Here is an 18,523-nt window from a genome sequence, read left to right on the forward strand (position 1 = left end):
CTGTAGTATTTTCAAGGAAGTCTGTAAGAGAGAAATACTTTGTAGAGTTTTAGCCTCAAATGGATTTGACCAAATTTTAACACATCATTAGAGGTCGCTTGTCCAATAGCCTCAATTACCATCATACTCTACTCCAGAAAACAATGTTCTATATATACTGTTAAGACTTCACCTATGATAATCAGCTGGTATTATTCCTAAGGAAATGGTGAAACATTAGCCAAACCAAACATACACACCAAAATCAGTCACAGTAAATACATTTTCTCTAAGAAAGTAAGCTTCAATTACTCAGAAAATTCCAAGTGAAGATCAAGTTCAACTCAAATACCTAACACAGCTAATCATTTTATAAAACTATAACTGACTTTCTTGAAAAAGTTGCCAACAAGTTGAAAAGACTTTTGTTAAGACTACAAATAGAACTACTAAAAAGGAAAAAGCAAATAGTAAAAAATAATGCCCTGTAATACAATGGTTTTATGAGTCAAAAAAATAAGCCTTTCCAGGTAACAAGTTAATTATATAACTAGTTAAAATCAAATAGCTATACATCTCTGAATATATAAATATTTTATTATCACATATCTCTAGGTTCTCTTCTAATCTCTCTTCAAATTATACAATTCCTTGAGTTATAAGGCTCTTAATATCTTTCTTTGCAACTCATCCAAAGTCTCTTTTTACACATACAGGTATCATTCTATATCTAAAACCACCAAATTTAGAAACCTTAGTTTTCTATACAGCTAAATAAAATATCCACCAAGGTGGATAAGAAGTTGTGCTGCCAATCCAAAGATAAGCGGTTCAAACCTACAAGTTACACCTCAGGAGAAAGATGGACTATCTCCTCTTGTGCGGATTAGCTTCTGAAACCCCACTGGAGGGTCAACTATGAGTTGAATGAGAATCTCTAGACCACATCTTGCCTACCCTTGTTTCCAAAATGACAGCATCATTTTACATACCATTCAAAATGTATAAATGATGTGTAAATACAGGATAGGAACTAAAACTTCTACTGTGACTAAATGAAATGCAATGAAGTAAATTCTGGACTGCCATCTTAGAGCAGGGGGAAAAAAGACATTCATGAAAAAGTGAAGAAATCTAGAAAGAAGTTGGTGTTTCACTTACAGTTACAGACCAGTGTTGATTTCTTAGTTTCAATGCATGTATTATGGTAATACAGAATGATAACATCAGAGGTAACAAAAACTGGGAGAGGCACAGAACTCTCTGTACTATTTTCATATACTTTCTGTAAAGCTTAAGTGAGTCCATATAAAATGTTTTTGAAAGGTTGAAAGCTATCAAACAGTAAGGCAAAAACAAACAAACCCAAGAGCCCAAGAGATCATTTTCTCCCAAGACATTTTCCCCAAAAATCATACTAACATTTACAAAATTAAGCATCTGACTTCTTTATGCATGCTTAAACCAAATTAAGACTGCTTTTAACACAAAGCAAAATTGAACCACTAGACATTCAAGAGCATAAACATAAATAAAAATTTTAGCAAATACATTTTCTCTAAAAGATATCCTTCAAAATAAGTAACTGTACTGCATCAAACTCTGCCAGGATGAGTCTAGGTATATTCTTTCACTCACTTTACACCTCCACTCCCTAGTTTACCTTCTAAATAACAACACAATATGTTGTTGCTTTTGTTAGTCAATTCCAAATCATAGGAACCACAACAAATACAACTTAGGTGATACTCAAGATTTGGAAAGAACAAAATGCTGCCTTTCTATCCTGCTAAAAGCTTCCAGAATCAAGCATTCTTCTGAAGTTTATTCTACTTTTGAAATCAACAGGGCGTATTTAATTCAGACACCTTAAAAAGATAAAATGCACTGTCATCTGTTGGTGAAGAAAGATAATAGAACACGTGTATTAAAACCTGTGTGTGGCCTTGTGCTGTCCACTCAATTCTGCCTCACAGCAACTCTGGGCAGGGAAGAATCGCTGCATAAGATTTCCAAGTCAGTTAAACCTTATGAAAGCAGACTGTCCTACAGGATAATGAGGAGGCTGACCTTTGGTAATTAACCACCGCACTAGCAAGCCTCCTTATAGTAAAACCTAAATCTACTCCCTACCACACCCCACCCCCCATTTTTATTAAGCTTTTCTAGGATTAATTAAGACATTATTAGACTACAGGTTAATTTTGTTGTTCATGTTAAGAAATGTGACTGCTAACTAAGTAAAGAGAAGATCGTAGCAGTCACAGCGATCGTAGCAGTCACAGCCTAGGGTCTTCTGGATTCAACCTTGGCCTCTTTTCTGTATCAGTAATAAAAACAAAGTTGCTTTCCTAATCTGAAGCTGTACAGTGAGACTAGATTTTTCTCAGCCTGTTACTGAAGGCCACATCCAATGCTGCCTAAAAAGAGTAACTATTTTAATATTCTTGGGTGTTTTGCATGTATGGAAAATTATTGATTTTATGCTAAAGAACTCTCTTCAAAGGCAACCTTGAAGGTAGCATGATCACTTCCATTATAGGTTTCCTCAGATCACCACAAAGCCATGCTGAATCTACGCACGCCATACCTATTGAACCCTAACTCAGTAAGATGTCATCAGAACTTCATTAGAACTGACAAAATACTCTAAGAGCGACACTTAAGAAAGAAAACATTCAGAGACACACTACAATCATTTCATTTCATGCAATTCGTTCAAATGAGAAACAAGTCTTAATTAAAAAGGACACAAATTACACATTAATTTCAGATTCTATAAAAACCGGAATTTCAAATTCTAGTTCCTATCAAGCAAACATATGACGGTGTATATCTTGTTAATTTCAAAACCTAGTTCATAGGCTTGACTATATGTTTCAAATTACACGCAGCTGACTACATGGTATGTTAGTACTCATTTTTAAAACAAGAAACAAAGGAGTTCAAACTGAATTTCTGTGACTAAGCTGACATGGGGGCAGGGACAAGCCTAGTTACCTGCCTGAGGAGCACAAGAGGATGCTGGGTAACAGAGACCGGAGACTTCTGCCCCGGGGACTTGGGGGAAAACATAGCCAGCCAGTAGCTTCTGGATATCAGAGATAGACCAAGCTAAATAAACCCAGCTTCACTCACTGCCTTCCAGTCAATTCTGACGCAGAGTGATCTCAGGACAAAGCAGAACTGTCCTACCAGGTTTTAGAGGATGACTATCCAAAAAGAAGCAGAATGCTCATCTTTCTCCCTTGGAGCAACTGCTGTTGCTGTGGTGTGCCATCAAGTCAGAACCGACTCACAGCTGACCCTTCAGCAGGTTTTCAGAGGCTCTAAATCCCACGGCAGGAGACTGCCCAGCCTTCTCCATGGAGCAGCTGATAAATCTGAGAGTGTAGCTCAGCTTCTTGCCACGAGAGCTCCCTTTCAGAGTAGTGAACTCAAACTGACAGCCTTGAGGTTAACAAGTCACACTTAACGCATCATGCTAGCTGGGTTCTTTCAAGCTCTAAATGAATTCTTAACAGGCAAGGCAAAACTAGAGTCTAAAGAACGCATAATTCAGGTATCCAGTTCCACTGTCTGACTTCCCTAAACTCAGTTCTAGCAAACCTAACTGTGTTAAGTGTAGTCAGCTACCTGGCAGAAGAGACCAGCCCTTGGAGAAGAACATCATCCTTGGAAGGGTGGAGGGACAATGCAGGAGAGGAAGACCTTTGACGAGATGGACTGACACAGTGACTGCGGTAACAGAGCAAGGTGTGTCGGAGACAATGAGATTGGCTCAGGATAGGACAGGGTTCAGAGCTACTGTGCATAGTGTTGCTACAAGTCACAGGCGACTTAACGACAAATAACAACAACAAAGCTGTGAACTACTACACAATTTTTTAAAACTCACTGGTCTTCAGTGGAAACCAACTCACAATTGACCCTCTGTGGGTTTTCAGAGATTACCCATCTTTCTCCTGCAAGCTGCTAGTGGATTCACCAGAGAGACACCCCCTGAGCTTAAGTAAATCTGAAGCTTGAGAAACAACTGCTAACCTTTACAAAGTCAAAAAGGCCATACTTCCAAAAAAAAAAAAAAAAAGGCCATACTTCAGTGTTCAAACGCTTAAGAAAAAGGACCTGCCTCTGCTGCTGCTTTTTAGTTTAACCTAAATGTAAGACCCTGTAAAGGATCTGCAGAGACCGTCTCTCCACGGAGGTTATTTACTTGTGAATCTGTAGGTCTCTAACCAGGCTAAAAGTACTTTCAGTGAATTCAGCTCTTTCTTGATTGATTCCTAGAAATGAGCTAAAGCATTATGAGCATTAACAGAAAACAAACATATATATTTATATACATATATAAAAACATTAATACGAAAATAAAAATGCAATGATAGTCTTTACAAGACTCTAGGCTTTCTGCTATAGCATGGCTTTACATTTGAACTAAATCTCAAGCAAGGGTAAAACCACTCAGAATCGTAAAGAACCTATCTAGTCTAGTATCTATTCTAGCCCACAAGTCTATAGAAAGAAAAGATAAAAGCACCTAAGTGTTCACAAGAGCATGAAAGACTCAATACAGACATTACTCAAATGCATGTCTGTGTGTGATAATCAAAAGACACAGCATTCAAGAGCCATCTTTACTAGTCTTTAGACCAGCCAGCACATGCAAAGCGCTTTCCTTCCTCTCAGAAAGCAAACCTAACATAAAAGTATTCTCCTGCAGCAGCAGCTGCTGCCGTTTTTAAATCTTAAAAGATAAAGCAAAATAGAAAGGCCAAATAGGAGTTTTTCTTGATGGGGATAGTGGCTATGGAGAATTTCATGGATTTGTTGGTAAAGTTAACGGAGGCTAATGACATCAATTTGTGTGTTGTCAAGCTCAGAGTTTCTATCAATTTACCTAATAATTCTGTTATCAAACATGCAGTGTGCTATACTCAACTTATTTAAGTATGTTTAAAAGCAACATTAGTATCAGTCAGCCACCAAAGTAAGATAAACTACAAGAACTCACAAAGTGCTACAACCACTTAAGAGGCATTTTTCTGCATTCATCCTTTTGAATATAAACATCATCTGTTATGAAAACCTAAAATACCTAGGAAGGTTTCACGGTTTCATCATGGAAGGTTTCACACCAGACTCTAATAGTGGGGACTAGTGATCTAACCAAGAACCAGTTCACAGGGCCATAAAAGTGACCATTTGTTAATGAAAAGGGGGGAAAAGGCAAACCTAGCTTCTTTCTGTCCCAGAGAAATAAAAAGAGTCATGTAGTTTCAGGCTTTGTTGCCAAGGAGATTTACTAATTTATTTACAGCTTTAGATTCGGAGATTAGCAAAGGGGCACTAAACATCCAGCAGTCTAAAATAAGACCATAAAACAATATATTACAGCTGGCAATTCCTAAGGGAAATGACTCTAACCAAATTAACCTCCCACATACAAACCTTCTAATGGCAAAGTTTAACCTGAATTTTGAGTATCTGAATTAATCAACCTAGCAAAAACCACCTATGCAATATAAAATGAGGTGGCTGAGACACAAAATCTGACAGCCAAACTTATAGTGGTACTATCCGGAGAAAATAAAGTTCATTTTCACTCAGCTGAGTGGTAGCCCAATTGGTTCTGAGGCAAACATGGACCAGACACACTCTGTCCCTGGGTTTCTGTTTATTTTACCTCAACAAAGACTTTACAACCAAAAAAAAAAAACAAAACAAAACATGACATGTACTGCTTTGTGTTAGAAAGAGAAAACAGAATTTACAGCATTAAAATGTAATTTCCTACGCAGAGAATTTCCTACTTTGATAAATAATGCCTCCCTAAAAGTGCTTTGAAAATTAGAAACAGAAAGTTGAGCAAAAGACTTAAGACTCTAGCTCAGTTAATTAAATAAATTCTAACATCTCGAAGTATGGTTCCCAGGCAGTATTTTTGAATGCAGAGGCAGATCCACAATATCAACTTCCTGAGAGAGCCAAAGTCCTCCTTCTGCACAAGGGCCACCTCCTTGTCCAATCAGAAGATCAGCTCATCTCACCTTCCACTCACCTATGTAAGGCCCTTCATCTCTCCTGAGCATAACTGCCTCCCTGACTCCCAAGCAGGCAAATTTCCCCTGATTCTTAAGGCTCTGGGTTCTGCGGAGCACGGGCAGACCCAACCACCAGCCTGCAAACCCCTCAGCCACCTTCCACAGTATCCAAGGAAGGTAAACAGGAAAAATTTCAACAGCCACAGTACTGTTGTCATCCCGCTGCCTCCTGACCCTGGCCACCTCATGCCTGATAAAATGCAGACAACTGGGACCCAGAGGGGGTTTTTTTAACACTGATTTAATCTGGGGAGTCGATCACCTGAGGGCTTTCTTTCTAGTCCAACTTCGTCTGGAAACTGAAGTCAGTTCAGCTCACAGCAACAAACATGCCTCCACAAGAGAGGTGCCAACTGCACATGGAGGGCCTTAACCAGGTGTCTATGTCTCTCGCAAGGACTGTGAGAATTCCAGTCCAGCCATAACCATGCCTTCTAATAACCATGTGGTACCCACCTGGCCCAGAAAATAATTTTTTCTTAATTTTTATATCCTAAGTGAGAACCACTAATACAACTGCCTCAGTGTGCACTAACATTTCATAGACTTCTACATCCCAATTAAATTAGACTCTGGCAATTAGAATATATTTAAAACACAGGCTCAGAAAAGAGGTGACAGAAAAATTTGGACATGAATAATGGTTGACGGTTGAATAACCCAATACACACAATTAAAGTCATTGAATCATATATGCAAAATGTACTTAAATGATAAGTGCTCTGTTAACATACACAATTAACCACAAAATAAAATAACGCTCAGGCAGGAGTGGCATCCACTTCCTAAACAACTTGCCTCTGGAAACTTTATGAGCTTTGATAAATGACAATAGTTACAGAAAGGCCATGGTCTTTGCAATCACTTGCTATGCAACAGAGAGATGGACAATGACTAGGGAGGACAGAAGGAGAATTGATGCCTTTGAACTGCGATGCTGGAGAAGAGTATTGAATATACCATGGATTGCTAAGAAAACAAACAGGTTCATCCTTGGAGGTAAAGATTCTGAAGCTTCATCTGACATACTTTGGACATACTGCGAGGAGGGACCAGTCCTTGGAGAGGGATGTAATGCTTGGGAGGGTGGAGGGACAGCGCATAAGAGGAAGACCCTGGATGAGATGGATTGATTCAGTGACAGGAGTAATGGGGTGGGTGTGTCGGAGACAGTGAGACTGGCACAGGACAGAGCAGGGTTTAGGGATGCTGTACACAGGGTCGCAGGCGACTCGACGGCACATAACAACAACAACAGAAAGGCTTCAGGCATTTTGTTCATAGGGTCGCTATGAGTCGTGCTCAACTAGACAGCAATCAACAACAGTACCAACAACAACACTACCACCACCTCATGCTCAGGCCACCTTTCGGCCTCTGACTACTGAAATAAAGTCTAGCCAACAATGACTTTGCCAGTAACCTGTATCAGGCACTGTTGGTGCCATCAAGTGCTGGCCTACGTGCAACAGAACAAGACCCCGGTCAGTCATTCCCGCATCAGCCTCATGACCTCTGTCGTGCTTAAAGTCAAGCTAAAAATCTCAGCTGTCAGGAAATGTTATTTTTTTAAACAATTTTGTAAACATACATGTAAACACCTGCAACAATTTAAATGGCTTTATCAGAAAGAATGTGACAGTAACAACTATTACAAACAATATCTGATTTAGTATGTTAATGTCAATTAATCAGCCAAGTAAGTCATAGGACATGCCAAGGATGGGGAAGGGGGAATCTCTCATTATCTTTTTTTAAATAAATGCTCCAGGAAAGAATGTTATTAAGAAGCACATTAACACTCAGGTTCTGTTCATGGCTCTGCCACTGAGCTGTATTGTTGGTTAGGCTGATTCATGTCACCTGAGTTCAGGACATATGAAACGACCTCATCTTCACTGAAGGTGCTAAGTAAAACCAAATTATGTCTTTAAGAGCTTTCTATTCTCTGGAGATGATATGGCAAGATCCTCTCATACACTGTTGGTGGGACTGTAAAATGGTACAACTACTCTGGAAGGCAGTTTGGTGTATCCTTAGAAAGCTAAACATAGAAATTTCCATACTGCTCGCAATATACCCTGAGAAAATGAGAACTGAGACACAGAGACTTGTACACCAGTGTTCATAGCAGTGTTACTCACCATCACAAGAACATGGAAACAGCCCAAATGTCCAACCACAGTCAAATGGGTTGAAAAATTATGGTATATTCACACGATGCAATACTACACAGCATGCAGGAGCAATGATTTTGTAAATGACTAACTTGAGAGAAACTGGAGAGCATTATGCTAGGTGAACTAACTCAGTCCCATAAGGACAAATACTGTGTTAAAACCGTTATTGTAAAAAAAAACAAAAAAAAACCCGTTATTGTTGAATGTTTATGAGGATCCAAAAGGGGAAGGGTGGAAACAGAGAAGAGAGGATGGGGGTGGGGTTGGTTAAATGATGGGTGGGTAAATAAGAAAGATCCAGTGTGAAAAACAATGTATACAAACTTTGTAAGTAAACCAGTATAAAATAAAATTTTATTTAAAAAAAAAAAGCTATCCATACTAAAAGCAAGAAAATACCATCAAAAAGAAACATGCTTACCTTTAGTGAGGTAAACTGAGATTTACTCAAACGCAAACACAATTATTTGTGAGCATAATTCCTGAGGTGCCACTTGAAAGTCACAAAAGACAAAAATGTGTGTGTTGCGTGAAGGTTTACCAAGCAAATTAATATTTCATTCATGCATAATTATCATACTTTTCCCACTTCTCCCCTATAATTCTGATATCCATTAACTCTTCCTTCCATTCTCCTGAGTCTGTCTGTAGCAATACTGTGCTGATCATGTTTTTAATAGATACTGCCTTTCCCTTCATCATAAAAGAATTTCATACTGAAAATACAGCTCACTAAATTCAAACAGGGGAGCTCTGGTGGCTTAGTGGGAAGGAGTTGCACTGCCAACCCTAAAGAATGCCATGCAAATCCACCAGCTGTTCCACAAGAGAAGGAGGAGCAATCTCCTCTTGTGTGATAAACTGCCTCCAAAAACCTGCTGGTCGGTAGGCGATAGGTTGGTTCTGACCTGACAGTACACAACAGCAACAATAATACAAATGAGAGAGAGGAAGATGGCGACAAAACTAGCTTTAAGAGTTTGCAGACTAAAAATCAGGATTGTGCTATTTAGTGGGATTGCTTTAAAATCCACACATGACAATTTAATGTCACAATCCGTATGAAATTTAGATCAGCTGGAAAAAATTAAATTCAAGCTACCTTTTAAAATTTAAACATACACCTACCACAGGATACAACCATTCTACTCCTACATGTTTACCCAAGAGAAGAGAAAGCATATGTCCATACAAATGTTCATAGTAGCTTTATCTATAATAGCTTGCAACTGAAAGGAACAAGTGTCCATCAACAGGTGAATAAATACACAAACTGTGGTCGACCCATATAATGGAATATTACTTGGCAGTAGGTAGAAGGAAATGAACTACCTATTGGCAGTACAGATGAATCTCAAAATAATGACACAAAAAGAAGGAATTCACATGGGACAAGTATATACTATATATGATTCCATTTATAGAGATGTAAGTATAAATTGCAAACTATGCTATAATGACAGAAATAAAAAAAAATGGCTGGGAGAGAATGAGAAAGATTACAAAGTGACACAAAAAATTTGTGGAAAAACAATTCCGTTGACTCTCTTGACTAGGTGGGTGGTAGTTATAGCAGAGGGAGCTCTAGTAGTCTAGGGTTAAGAAGCTGCACTGCAAGCCGAAGACACAGGTTTGAATCCACTAACTGTTCCTCATCAGAAGGACAGGCAATCTCCTCTCACGAATCTATGGCCTCTGAAAATCCACTGCTGGGTCAGCTATGCATCTGTTTAGATTTGATGACACACAAGAGTTACACCAAAACAGCAAATTTAGCACCTTAAATAGGCAGTTTAATGTCATAAAATGTTTTGAATGTATTAATGGAAAACAAATTTCATAAATTTTCATTTAAATCACAACAAAAATATGCAGATTTTACCATATACTACCCGAATCAACAAGAAGCGGGGAGGGGGACACCAATTCACACTATTAAAACTACCTCTGTAGCTCTTACGAGTCAAATCTGCTCATGAATTATTTCATTTATCAATTCAACACAGATACAAGGAAAAAAGTTAAAGTATCTCCAAATTTAAAGATCAAAGAGCCCTAATGGTACTGGGGTTGAGCAGCTATCTGAAAGGTCGGCAGTTTGAATCTACCCACTGGCTCCATGGGAGAAAGATGCAATTGCCTTCAGTCAAGATTACAAAAATGACCCTTCAACAAATGAATGGATAGAGAAACTGGTATATTCATACAATGCAATACTATGCAGCACTGAAAAACAAAGAATTAATAAAATATTATACAAAACGAGTGGCCCTGGAGGACATTATGATGAGTGAAATATCTCAGTCACAAAAGGACAAATACTGCATGATGCTGCTTACAAAACAGGACTGACATTGGGGTTGGGAGGAAACTAAGAAGAGATAAATAAGGAACACTACATTGGAACTGTTTAAAAGGAATAAATAATTAGGTATTATATGCATGACAAAAGTCCAGAATAAGAGGTGCATAGCAAAGGGAACTGGGGGGCGGGGGAGAGGAAGGAAAATGTGCAAAAATGAATGAATGGAAATCCAGATTTTCTGTAAACTTTCGTTAAAGTATCAATTAAAAATAAGATTACAGGAATGAAGGCAGACTTTACAGAGCAAGTGTTTCCACTGGAAAATGATGTGCTGGCATAACTTGAGGATCACCAATTATATATAAATTTAAAGAAACAAAAAGTTCACTTTTCATTTCTACACCAGGCTACTAAATAAACGAAAGCAACCTGAGAACCCCCTGAATAAAGGTTCCACAATTTTCACTTAAATCTTTTAAATCAAGTACTTATATTCTTTGACCAAGATTAAATTTCTGGGAAATAGAAATAACTCAAAATACAAGAAAATCGCCCTGTCAGTGAAATGATAATGAAGTCTACCCATGGCACAGCCACATGTATTATATTCACCCTAGGAGGTAAAAACTACAACAAGTTTACACATAAAAAAGATGCATGCAATTATCACCAATTAAGCTGAAACACACACCCCCCACACACACATACACATTCATGTATGGAAAAGTCCTCTCCAAAGTGCTAAAGAGAAAAGATCTCCTCTTAAAGACTAAGGTGTGCCTGATCCAAGCTGTGGTCTTTCCAATTGCTTCTTATGCATCTGAGAGTTAGACAATGAATAAGGATGACAGAATTGCTGCCTGTGAATTGTAGCGCCGATGAAGAATACTGAATACCCATCCTATGGACTGCCAAAAGAACAAACAAGTCTGTCTTGCAGGAAATACTACCAGACTTCATCTTCCTTATTCTGGGCATATTTTCAGGAGGAACTAGTTCTTGGAAAGAGCCATCATGCTAGGAAAAGTAGTGGGTCGGTGAAGAAGAGGAAACCCTCAACAAGGTGGACTGACACAGGAACTACCAACAATGGGCTTAATTAAGCAGGGCAGAGATCATGAAAATGGCACAGGACAGGACAGGGTTCCAATGTATTATTCACAGGGTCACTATGAGTCATAGTTCACTTGATGACACTCAAGAACCACAAAGTAAATATGGAGCTCTGGTGGCCTAGCCTGCAGGGAGCTGCTCTGCTAACCTAGGATGTGCCCCTCTTGTAGTTTAAATCCATCAGCGGCTCCCAGAGAGAGATGGGCCATCTCCTCCCAGGCAATTTACAACTTCGGAAAATCCACCAGAAGATTAGCAACTGGCTGCTTCTAACTCAAACACATGAGTTTGAGTTTTTGATACTTAAAAAGCAGGTCTGAATTGCCTGCCTAATAATCTGATAATCATTGGAACCAACAAATTTGTTAAAATTGAGCAAGATCCTAAATTTAAAATATTTATGAAGGCAATCATTGTTTGTGAAAACTGCAATCCCTTAAAAGTGAACATTTTTAAATTGTCCAAATACATCTATACAGATTCTTATGGATCATATCTGCAAATGATATTTGTATTTCCCCTGAAAGTTGAACTTTTTGGCTTGTGTGTTATTTACTAGACCTGCACTACCGGAATCAGATGTTCTGAAGCTGTGAATGTTGCTTACTCACGGGGTTCCTGCTTCACCAAGATAAGTATCAGGATGTTATATTTATCACCAAAATCTAGGCTGAGAAGACAAATTTGGAAATGCCAGGAGTTGCCAAATCTTTAATTTTTAGTCTAAAAACATCAAACTATGATTCCACCCTCCATCCCATCTCACTAAATAATAGAGTTCTCGGGAAATTTTTTAAAAAGCAAAACCACCTTCCCAATTGATACTGGAACTGGTGAAAAGAATACAGAATTGACCACACACCAGAGTGACAAAAGCCTAACTTGGAAAAAATAATCCCACAAAAACCTAAAACCACAGCACTTCAGCCAGGCTGTGAGGCTGCAAATCTTTATGGGGAGGAGACTACCCACTTCTCACACAGAGCAGCAAGTGGATTTGAACCACTGACTTTTAGGTTAGCAGCACAAAAAGCTAAAATTAAGTGCAAAATACCAAGATAAATAGCTACAAACCTTAATATCTTTGCATCCTTTTAAATAAAGAGAATGAGCACAAGTACATCTCATTATTTAAACTTTTAAAAACATTTCTTAACCTTCCTATTCAGATTCTGAAAGCAAATACAAGTTATTCAAAAGCAAGGTGATTGATACGTGCACTGCTGACCTAGTGTTAAGCACAGCCTGTCCTTTCTTGGCTAAAAAGGAATTCAGGAAAAAAACAACCAATTACATAAGCACCATGACCACCCACACTTAATGTTTCTGAAGCCCCAGCACCAGGCCTGGCTCAAGAAGGGTGCTGAGCAGTGAGCAAGATCAACTTGTTACAGCTTCTGAAATCCCAACACAGGCACCAACGTGTCTGTAAAGTTCTGTAGACTATTGTTGGATTTGGTCTAAGGAGCCTCTGGTGACCTCGGTGGAAACGTTAGCAAACTTTCTACCATCATCCTGCAAACTGTGCCTGATGTTTCGAGTGCTGTATTTTGAGTGCTGTATCTTCTCAAACTCTTGGTATTATTGTCAAAACCTCAACACCAATGACAAATACAGTCTACGCTCAGTCTTTTATCATATCTACCTTTTCCAATCTTAATAGTCCTGAGCATTCTTGTACTCTAACCAATCAGGTATTCCTCTCTCATCCCCTGAAAATACACCCGATCCCCTCACAGGCCTCCCCTGCCCCCACCTCTTTTGTATATAAACACACTGTCTTGTCACACACTCCATCAGCTGTTTGGTGGCTCCACCTCTCCTCCGTTTCCGGGTAGTAACAGAGCAGCCAATGAGCTGTGAGGAGCTCTGTCTGCGGCCTTTTGCCTGCAAAAGCTTTTCCAAAACAAGCAGCTCCAGCCTCTAGCAGGGGCCACTTGCTCACTGATAAAAGGATCACCACTGGAGCTGTGCAACAGGGTGAGACGAACTGCCCACCCGACCCCACCCCCAGACAAGGAAAGAGGTGTAATCTGAGCTGCCTGGCCCTCCACTAGGGAAAACTTAAACCAGTATTCCTTTAGGGCAAATCACACTGGAAGGTCCCAGTTGTCAGGAGATCTAAATAATCAACTGGGTTAGAGATGCAAACCTGGAAGGTGGTCAGCCTGGGGCCAGCCCTGCCTCCTCCACCTACCAGACTCTACCCACAAAAGGCCACACTATTTAAGACCATGTTACACATCGGGTAAATGGTGGGGTTTCTGATTGGGACACACTTAAATGAGGCCCAAGTCAGGTAAATTGGTTTCTAGGTTTCTAGGGAGGTTTGCACAACCCTGAGCAGAGGATCAGAAGAGAAACAATGAATGAGTCAGAGTTTCAGAACATAATCGCCCAGCAGATTAAGTGCATCAGTGCAAAACACTCACTCCCTGCATAACTTGGGAGTCAGCTCCCCTCCTACCAACCCGCCCGTCACAAAAGAAAGCTCACAGGCTCCAGACAACCGCCTGGCCCCAGGGTCCGCGAAGAGCCCACGGACGTGGTGGAAGGCAGCGGCCAATTAGTTGCCTGCCTTCCTCTGGTCTCCCTACCCCCACAGGGCTACTTGAATTCGAGGTGGGTTCCCTGCCAGGCTGTAAATCGCCACGGCGTGATTATTAGGAGGCAGCCAGGAATGGGCTGAGCCTGGAGATAGCCCTGAAGCCTGCTCCAAGCCGGCTGGAGAAATCAGCCAGGGGTTCTGAGGGGCAAGAAGCAATACATTCCTTCAGACCTTTTCTTTCTACTTCCTCTCCACCATGTTTCATTTTCAATGTAGGGCCCTTTCACACAATCTTACTCATTTCAGTAGTAAGCTGCTGGTGGTTTTCCTTGATTTTTCCTTTTTTTTGCACAGTATACCTGGCTCAAAAACTGCCTGCTCCACATGGGCCTACTGACAGGAATTCTGCTGGGGTAGCAAGCCACTGTCTCCCTTCATTTCAACAGACAGAATGACCGACAGACAAATACATATATAAACACACACACACACACACACACAGAGTAATCTGAAAATTTTAACTTCCAAACTACAGGAGATCGGAAAATTACAAACACAAACCGAGGATAACCTTTGGCTTGCAAATTCCGAGCCTGCAAGCCTCCTCTGAGATCTATGGTTTGAAAGCCTCTGCTTTCTTTTGTCAGAGAGGAGGAAGGTGGGGAGCACACACAGCCAAGCCATCTTTGCCTGTCTTCATTTTTCTACTAAAAATAATCTATGAAATAAGGCACTTAGCGGAAAAAAAGAAGAGGGGAAAAATAAGACACCCTGCTGTTCTTTGTCTGTTTCCTCTTCTCTCCACCCCCCCACAGCCCTAAATGCGGTCATCATTCTAGATGCCACAACTACTAAATGAACAAAAGACACTGTATTGAAAAGGCATCAGGTCAAGTTAGGCCTCACCCTTCTGCCTCGATCTTTCAAAAATATCTGTGTTCATGATTGGAAAACCTGACACTGATCAAAAACAGCTGGAATTCTCTCCCCTCACAACCCCCGCCAATTAAACACTAGGTAGAAATTTGCATTAGTTGTGACTGTAACTCTATCAGGATAAAAATAACTCAAAATTCTGCCACTGTGCCATTTCCTCGTTTCTAAACAAAAATAAAACCCAACACTGCTTTGTGTAGAATATACACACACAGCCATAGTTCTAAGTTTGCCTCCGACTGTATGAAAAGCCAGTGCTGCTGGTATCATTTTCACATTTACAAAACTCAATCACAGCCACAAACAGCTCATAAAGGCTTGATTTCATCTGCGCCTAGACATATATTTGGCAGGAAGTATATACTACTTGCTTCTCTCTGACCCCTCTTCTCATCCCCCCAAAATTCTAAAACCCAATCCCTCCTCTTAAAAAAGTTTATCTACTGTTCCCAATTTCTAATCAAGTTCTCCTGAGCAAGAAAAAAAAGACACCGCTTATGACTTTAAAAATTACTGGGGTTGGGGGGACGAACAACAAAAACATAATAACACTTGCCCAGGCAACTTCCCTCCCATCCCCCACTTCCAAAGCAAACACAAACACTACTTTTTTAAAACTTCAGCAAATTCCAGAACAGAAATATTTTGACAATAACCACAGATCGCTCCAAAGAAGTAAAACACCCAACCAATAATAGTAACAAATTAAAGGAAGGAGGAAGGAATTCACCTGAAGAATCTAGCCAAACAACTTGAGTTATATAAACAAAACCCTGCAACAGGGGAAATGGGGGGTGGAAGGGACTCCTGGGTGAGAAAGAGAAGCAGGGGGGCAGACAGGACTTTTTAAACTATATCTCACACACTCCCACCTCCACCTCGATCCCCCACCCAGGAGTAAATGGTTCAGAGCACTGGGATCCTTCCCTCTCCCCCACCCTCTCAGGAATGCTACTATCACAAAAATCTTCCTAGCCACCAAATAAATTATCAATCCACGATCCCACCCAAACCATTCTCGAAATGGTCAATTACAGACACGGGGAAAGACTGTCAAGAGTTGGGGAGAGGGCCAGAAATTAAAGGATGTCCCTTAGCCAGATCAATGGCTCCCCAAAGAACCTTGCTCTCACCCAGGGAGTCTGCTTAGGTGGCTTTCTACCCGCGCCCCCCACAGCTGTCACAGTCACAATAGGGAGGGTGACAAGCTGGAGGTCCTGGGGGGTCCCCACCCCACACCACCATGGATGGGACAGGCTTTGTCAGTGGAAGGGCAGGCAGTGGAGCCTCAAGCCCCTTCCAGGGACCAGGAAGCTCCTCGGGGGTCTCAAAGCACTCAGGGCTGCTGGACAGCGAGGAGGGGGCACTGGGCAGGCTGCTCGCTTCCTAATATAGAAGAGAATTAGGGATAAAGGAGGTCACCTGAGGGACTCCAGGTCCGGAAGCCCTGGGAGGGGAGGGGCGTCTCTGGACGGGAAAAAGACTTCACTCTTGGGAATTTCTACCTGGAGTCCCTAAATCCAGAGCAGCAGGAAAGAGAGAGCTTCAAGGCAGGATTTCCCCCCTTCCCACCCCGGGGGGAAGGGACAGAGGGTAAAGTGACCAATCTTGCAAAAAAATAAAAAAAATGTGAAAGGCCGTCTTAGGAGTCGCAACGTCGTGGAGGAAAGTCGCGAGCATCTGGGGTGCAGGAGAAGCGCGGAACGACGCAGATCTCGGGGTGCAGCAGATAAAGGGGGAGCGGAAAGGGCTCCAGCTGCAGGCGGTGCCAAGGGGCCGCCGTAGGCACTGGCGGAGGGCGGAGTGTCTCGGACAGTAGCCTGGAGTGCCCCAGGGGCCCGGCGGGGCTTCGAGGGGTGTCCTGGGCACCCCCACCCCGCCCCCCACACCCTGCCCGGATCCCCCTCCACGAAGGATACAGCTTGACCACGTCCGTGTCCATCCGCCTCTTGCCCGGACTGGGAGATGACATGGTGTCGCCGCCGCTGCCTCCCCGTCGCCTGCGCCGCCGCCTCTCTTCCCTCCTCGGCCCGTCTGTCACGGGCCCCGGGCCCGGCTCTGAGGGGCCCGCGGCCGCGCCGGCGCCTCGGCGGAGATGGCAACACCCCACGGTCCTGTCGGGTCCGCTCCGCCGCCGCCGCCCCTCGCACGGGGGACACCGGGCACTGTCCGGCCGGGTGGGGGTGGGGACCCGCGGCGCCCGGCTTGGGCTGCCCCTCTCCGGCGGTGGGTCAGCCGCGGCCCGGCCCCGGCGCTACGCTGCGCCGCGCGACGCTCCCTCCTGCCTGCTCCGGCTCGCTCGCCTGCTCGCCGCTCACCCTCTCCCGGCTCCCTCGCAGCCTCCACGACAAGCGGACGACTCCCGCTCCGTCGGCCTCTCTACCCCAGCCTCGCTCTGGGCGCCGTGACGTCACCTCTGTGACGTCACCCGCGGGGCGGGCCCGCCGGCGAAAGGGGCGGGGCGCCGGCGCCGTGGCGTAGCTTCTCCCGGGCGGTTCTGGGAGTTGTAGTTTCTCCTGCCTGCTCACCGCCCTCTGACCTCAACTCCCTTCCCCAACTCCCTGGCACACCTAATCACTCACGTATCAGCGTCATTATCTTCATCATAAATAATAGTAGCAAATAATGACAACGTTATTACACTCTTATATTTTAAAGTAGTGAGCCTCTTTGCACATACTTTGTTATAAAGGTGATTTTTTTTTCCATGTTTAGGAGGCCAAGGTAATGAATATTCAGGTGGGTGCTGGAATCTGGGCATTTGGTGCCCTCTGCTCTCTCTTGAGATGTTTACAGCATTTGTTCACTTTAGTGAGAACTTCTCAATTTGCAAGCCAAGGCCCAATACCCTTCATATGTAAACAAAAATAACCCAAACCCCCAGCCCTGAAGCTGATTCTGACCTCACTGCCTCACAGGGTTTCCAAGGCTGTAAAACTTCACTGGAGCAGATCTTTCTCTGCGGAAGCTGGAGGTGGGTTTGAACTGTTAAGCATTAGATTAGCATTGCTGACTTTTCCGTTAAACACCTAAGCTTGTAACCATTGGGCCTCGAGGGTTCCTTCCTTCTACATAGGCCACACGTTTCCTTCCTTCTACATAGGGCACCACTCTTTCAAAGATTAGGGTTAAAGCACAAAGTTGGCAAAGAGATGAATAAATTAGTACTTACAATCTTGAAGTCTACAGAGTAGTAAATATTTTCAAAAAGTAAAGGACTGATGTAAGCAAATATATCCCAAACCTGCTGCAATTCAGAACAAAGACTGTTCAGCCTCCAAATTCCTGTGCCAACTTCATGCACATATTCATTTGTCCAAGAAAAAAATTTCTTAGTACCTACTGGGCACTAATCACT

General features: G+C 42.2%; 1 protein-coding gene across 2 annotated transcripts in view; it reads right to left on the reverse strand.

The window, feature by feature from the left end:
• The window catches only part of UBE2H (ubiquitin-conjugating enzyme E2H), a 112,650-nt gene extending 95,513 nt beyond the window's left edge, over nt 1–17,137 (reverse strand). For both annotated transcript variants that reach the window (XM_006887121.1, XM_006887120.1), the window contains exon 1: nt 17,085–17,137. In XM_006887121.1, coding sequence (XP_006887183.1) covers nt 17,085–17,137 — 53 coding nt within the window. The remainder of the gene's footprint in view (nt 1–17,084) is intronic.
• Between the last annotated feature and the right edge of the window lie 1,386 nt (nt 17,138–18,523).

The sequence above is a fragment of the Elephantulus edwardii genome, unplaced genomic scaffold (assembly GCF_000299155.1).
Source record: "Elephantulus edwardii isolate Elephantulus edwardi_28Jun2011 unplaced genomic scaffold, EleEdw1.0 scaffold00055, whole genome shotgun sequence".
NCBI classification, from domain to species: domain Eukaryota; kingdom Metazoa; phylum Chordata; class Mammalia; order Macroscelidea; family Macroscelididae; genus Elephantulus; species Elephantulus edwardii.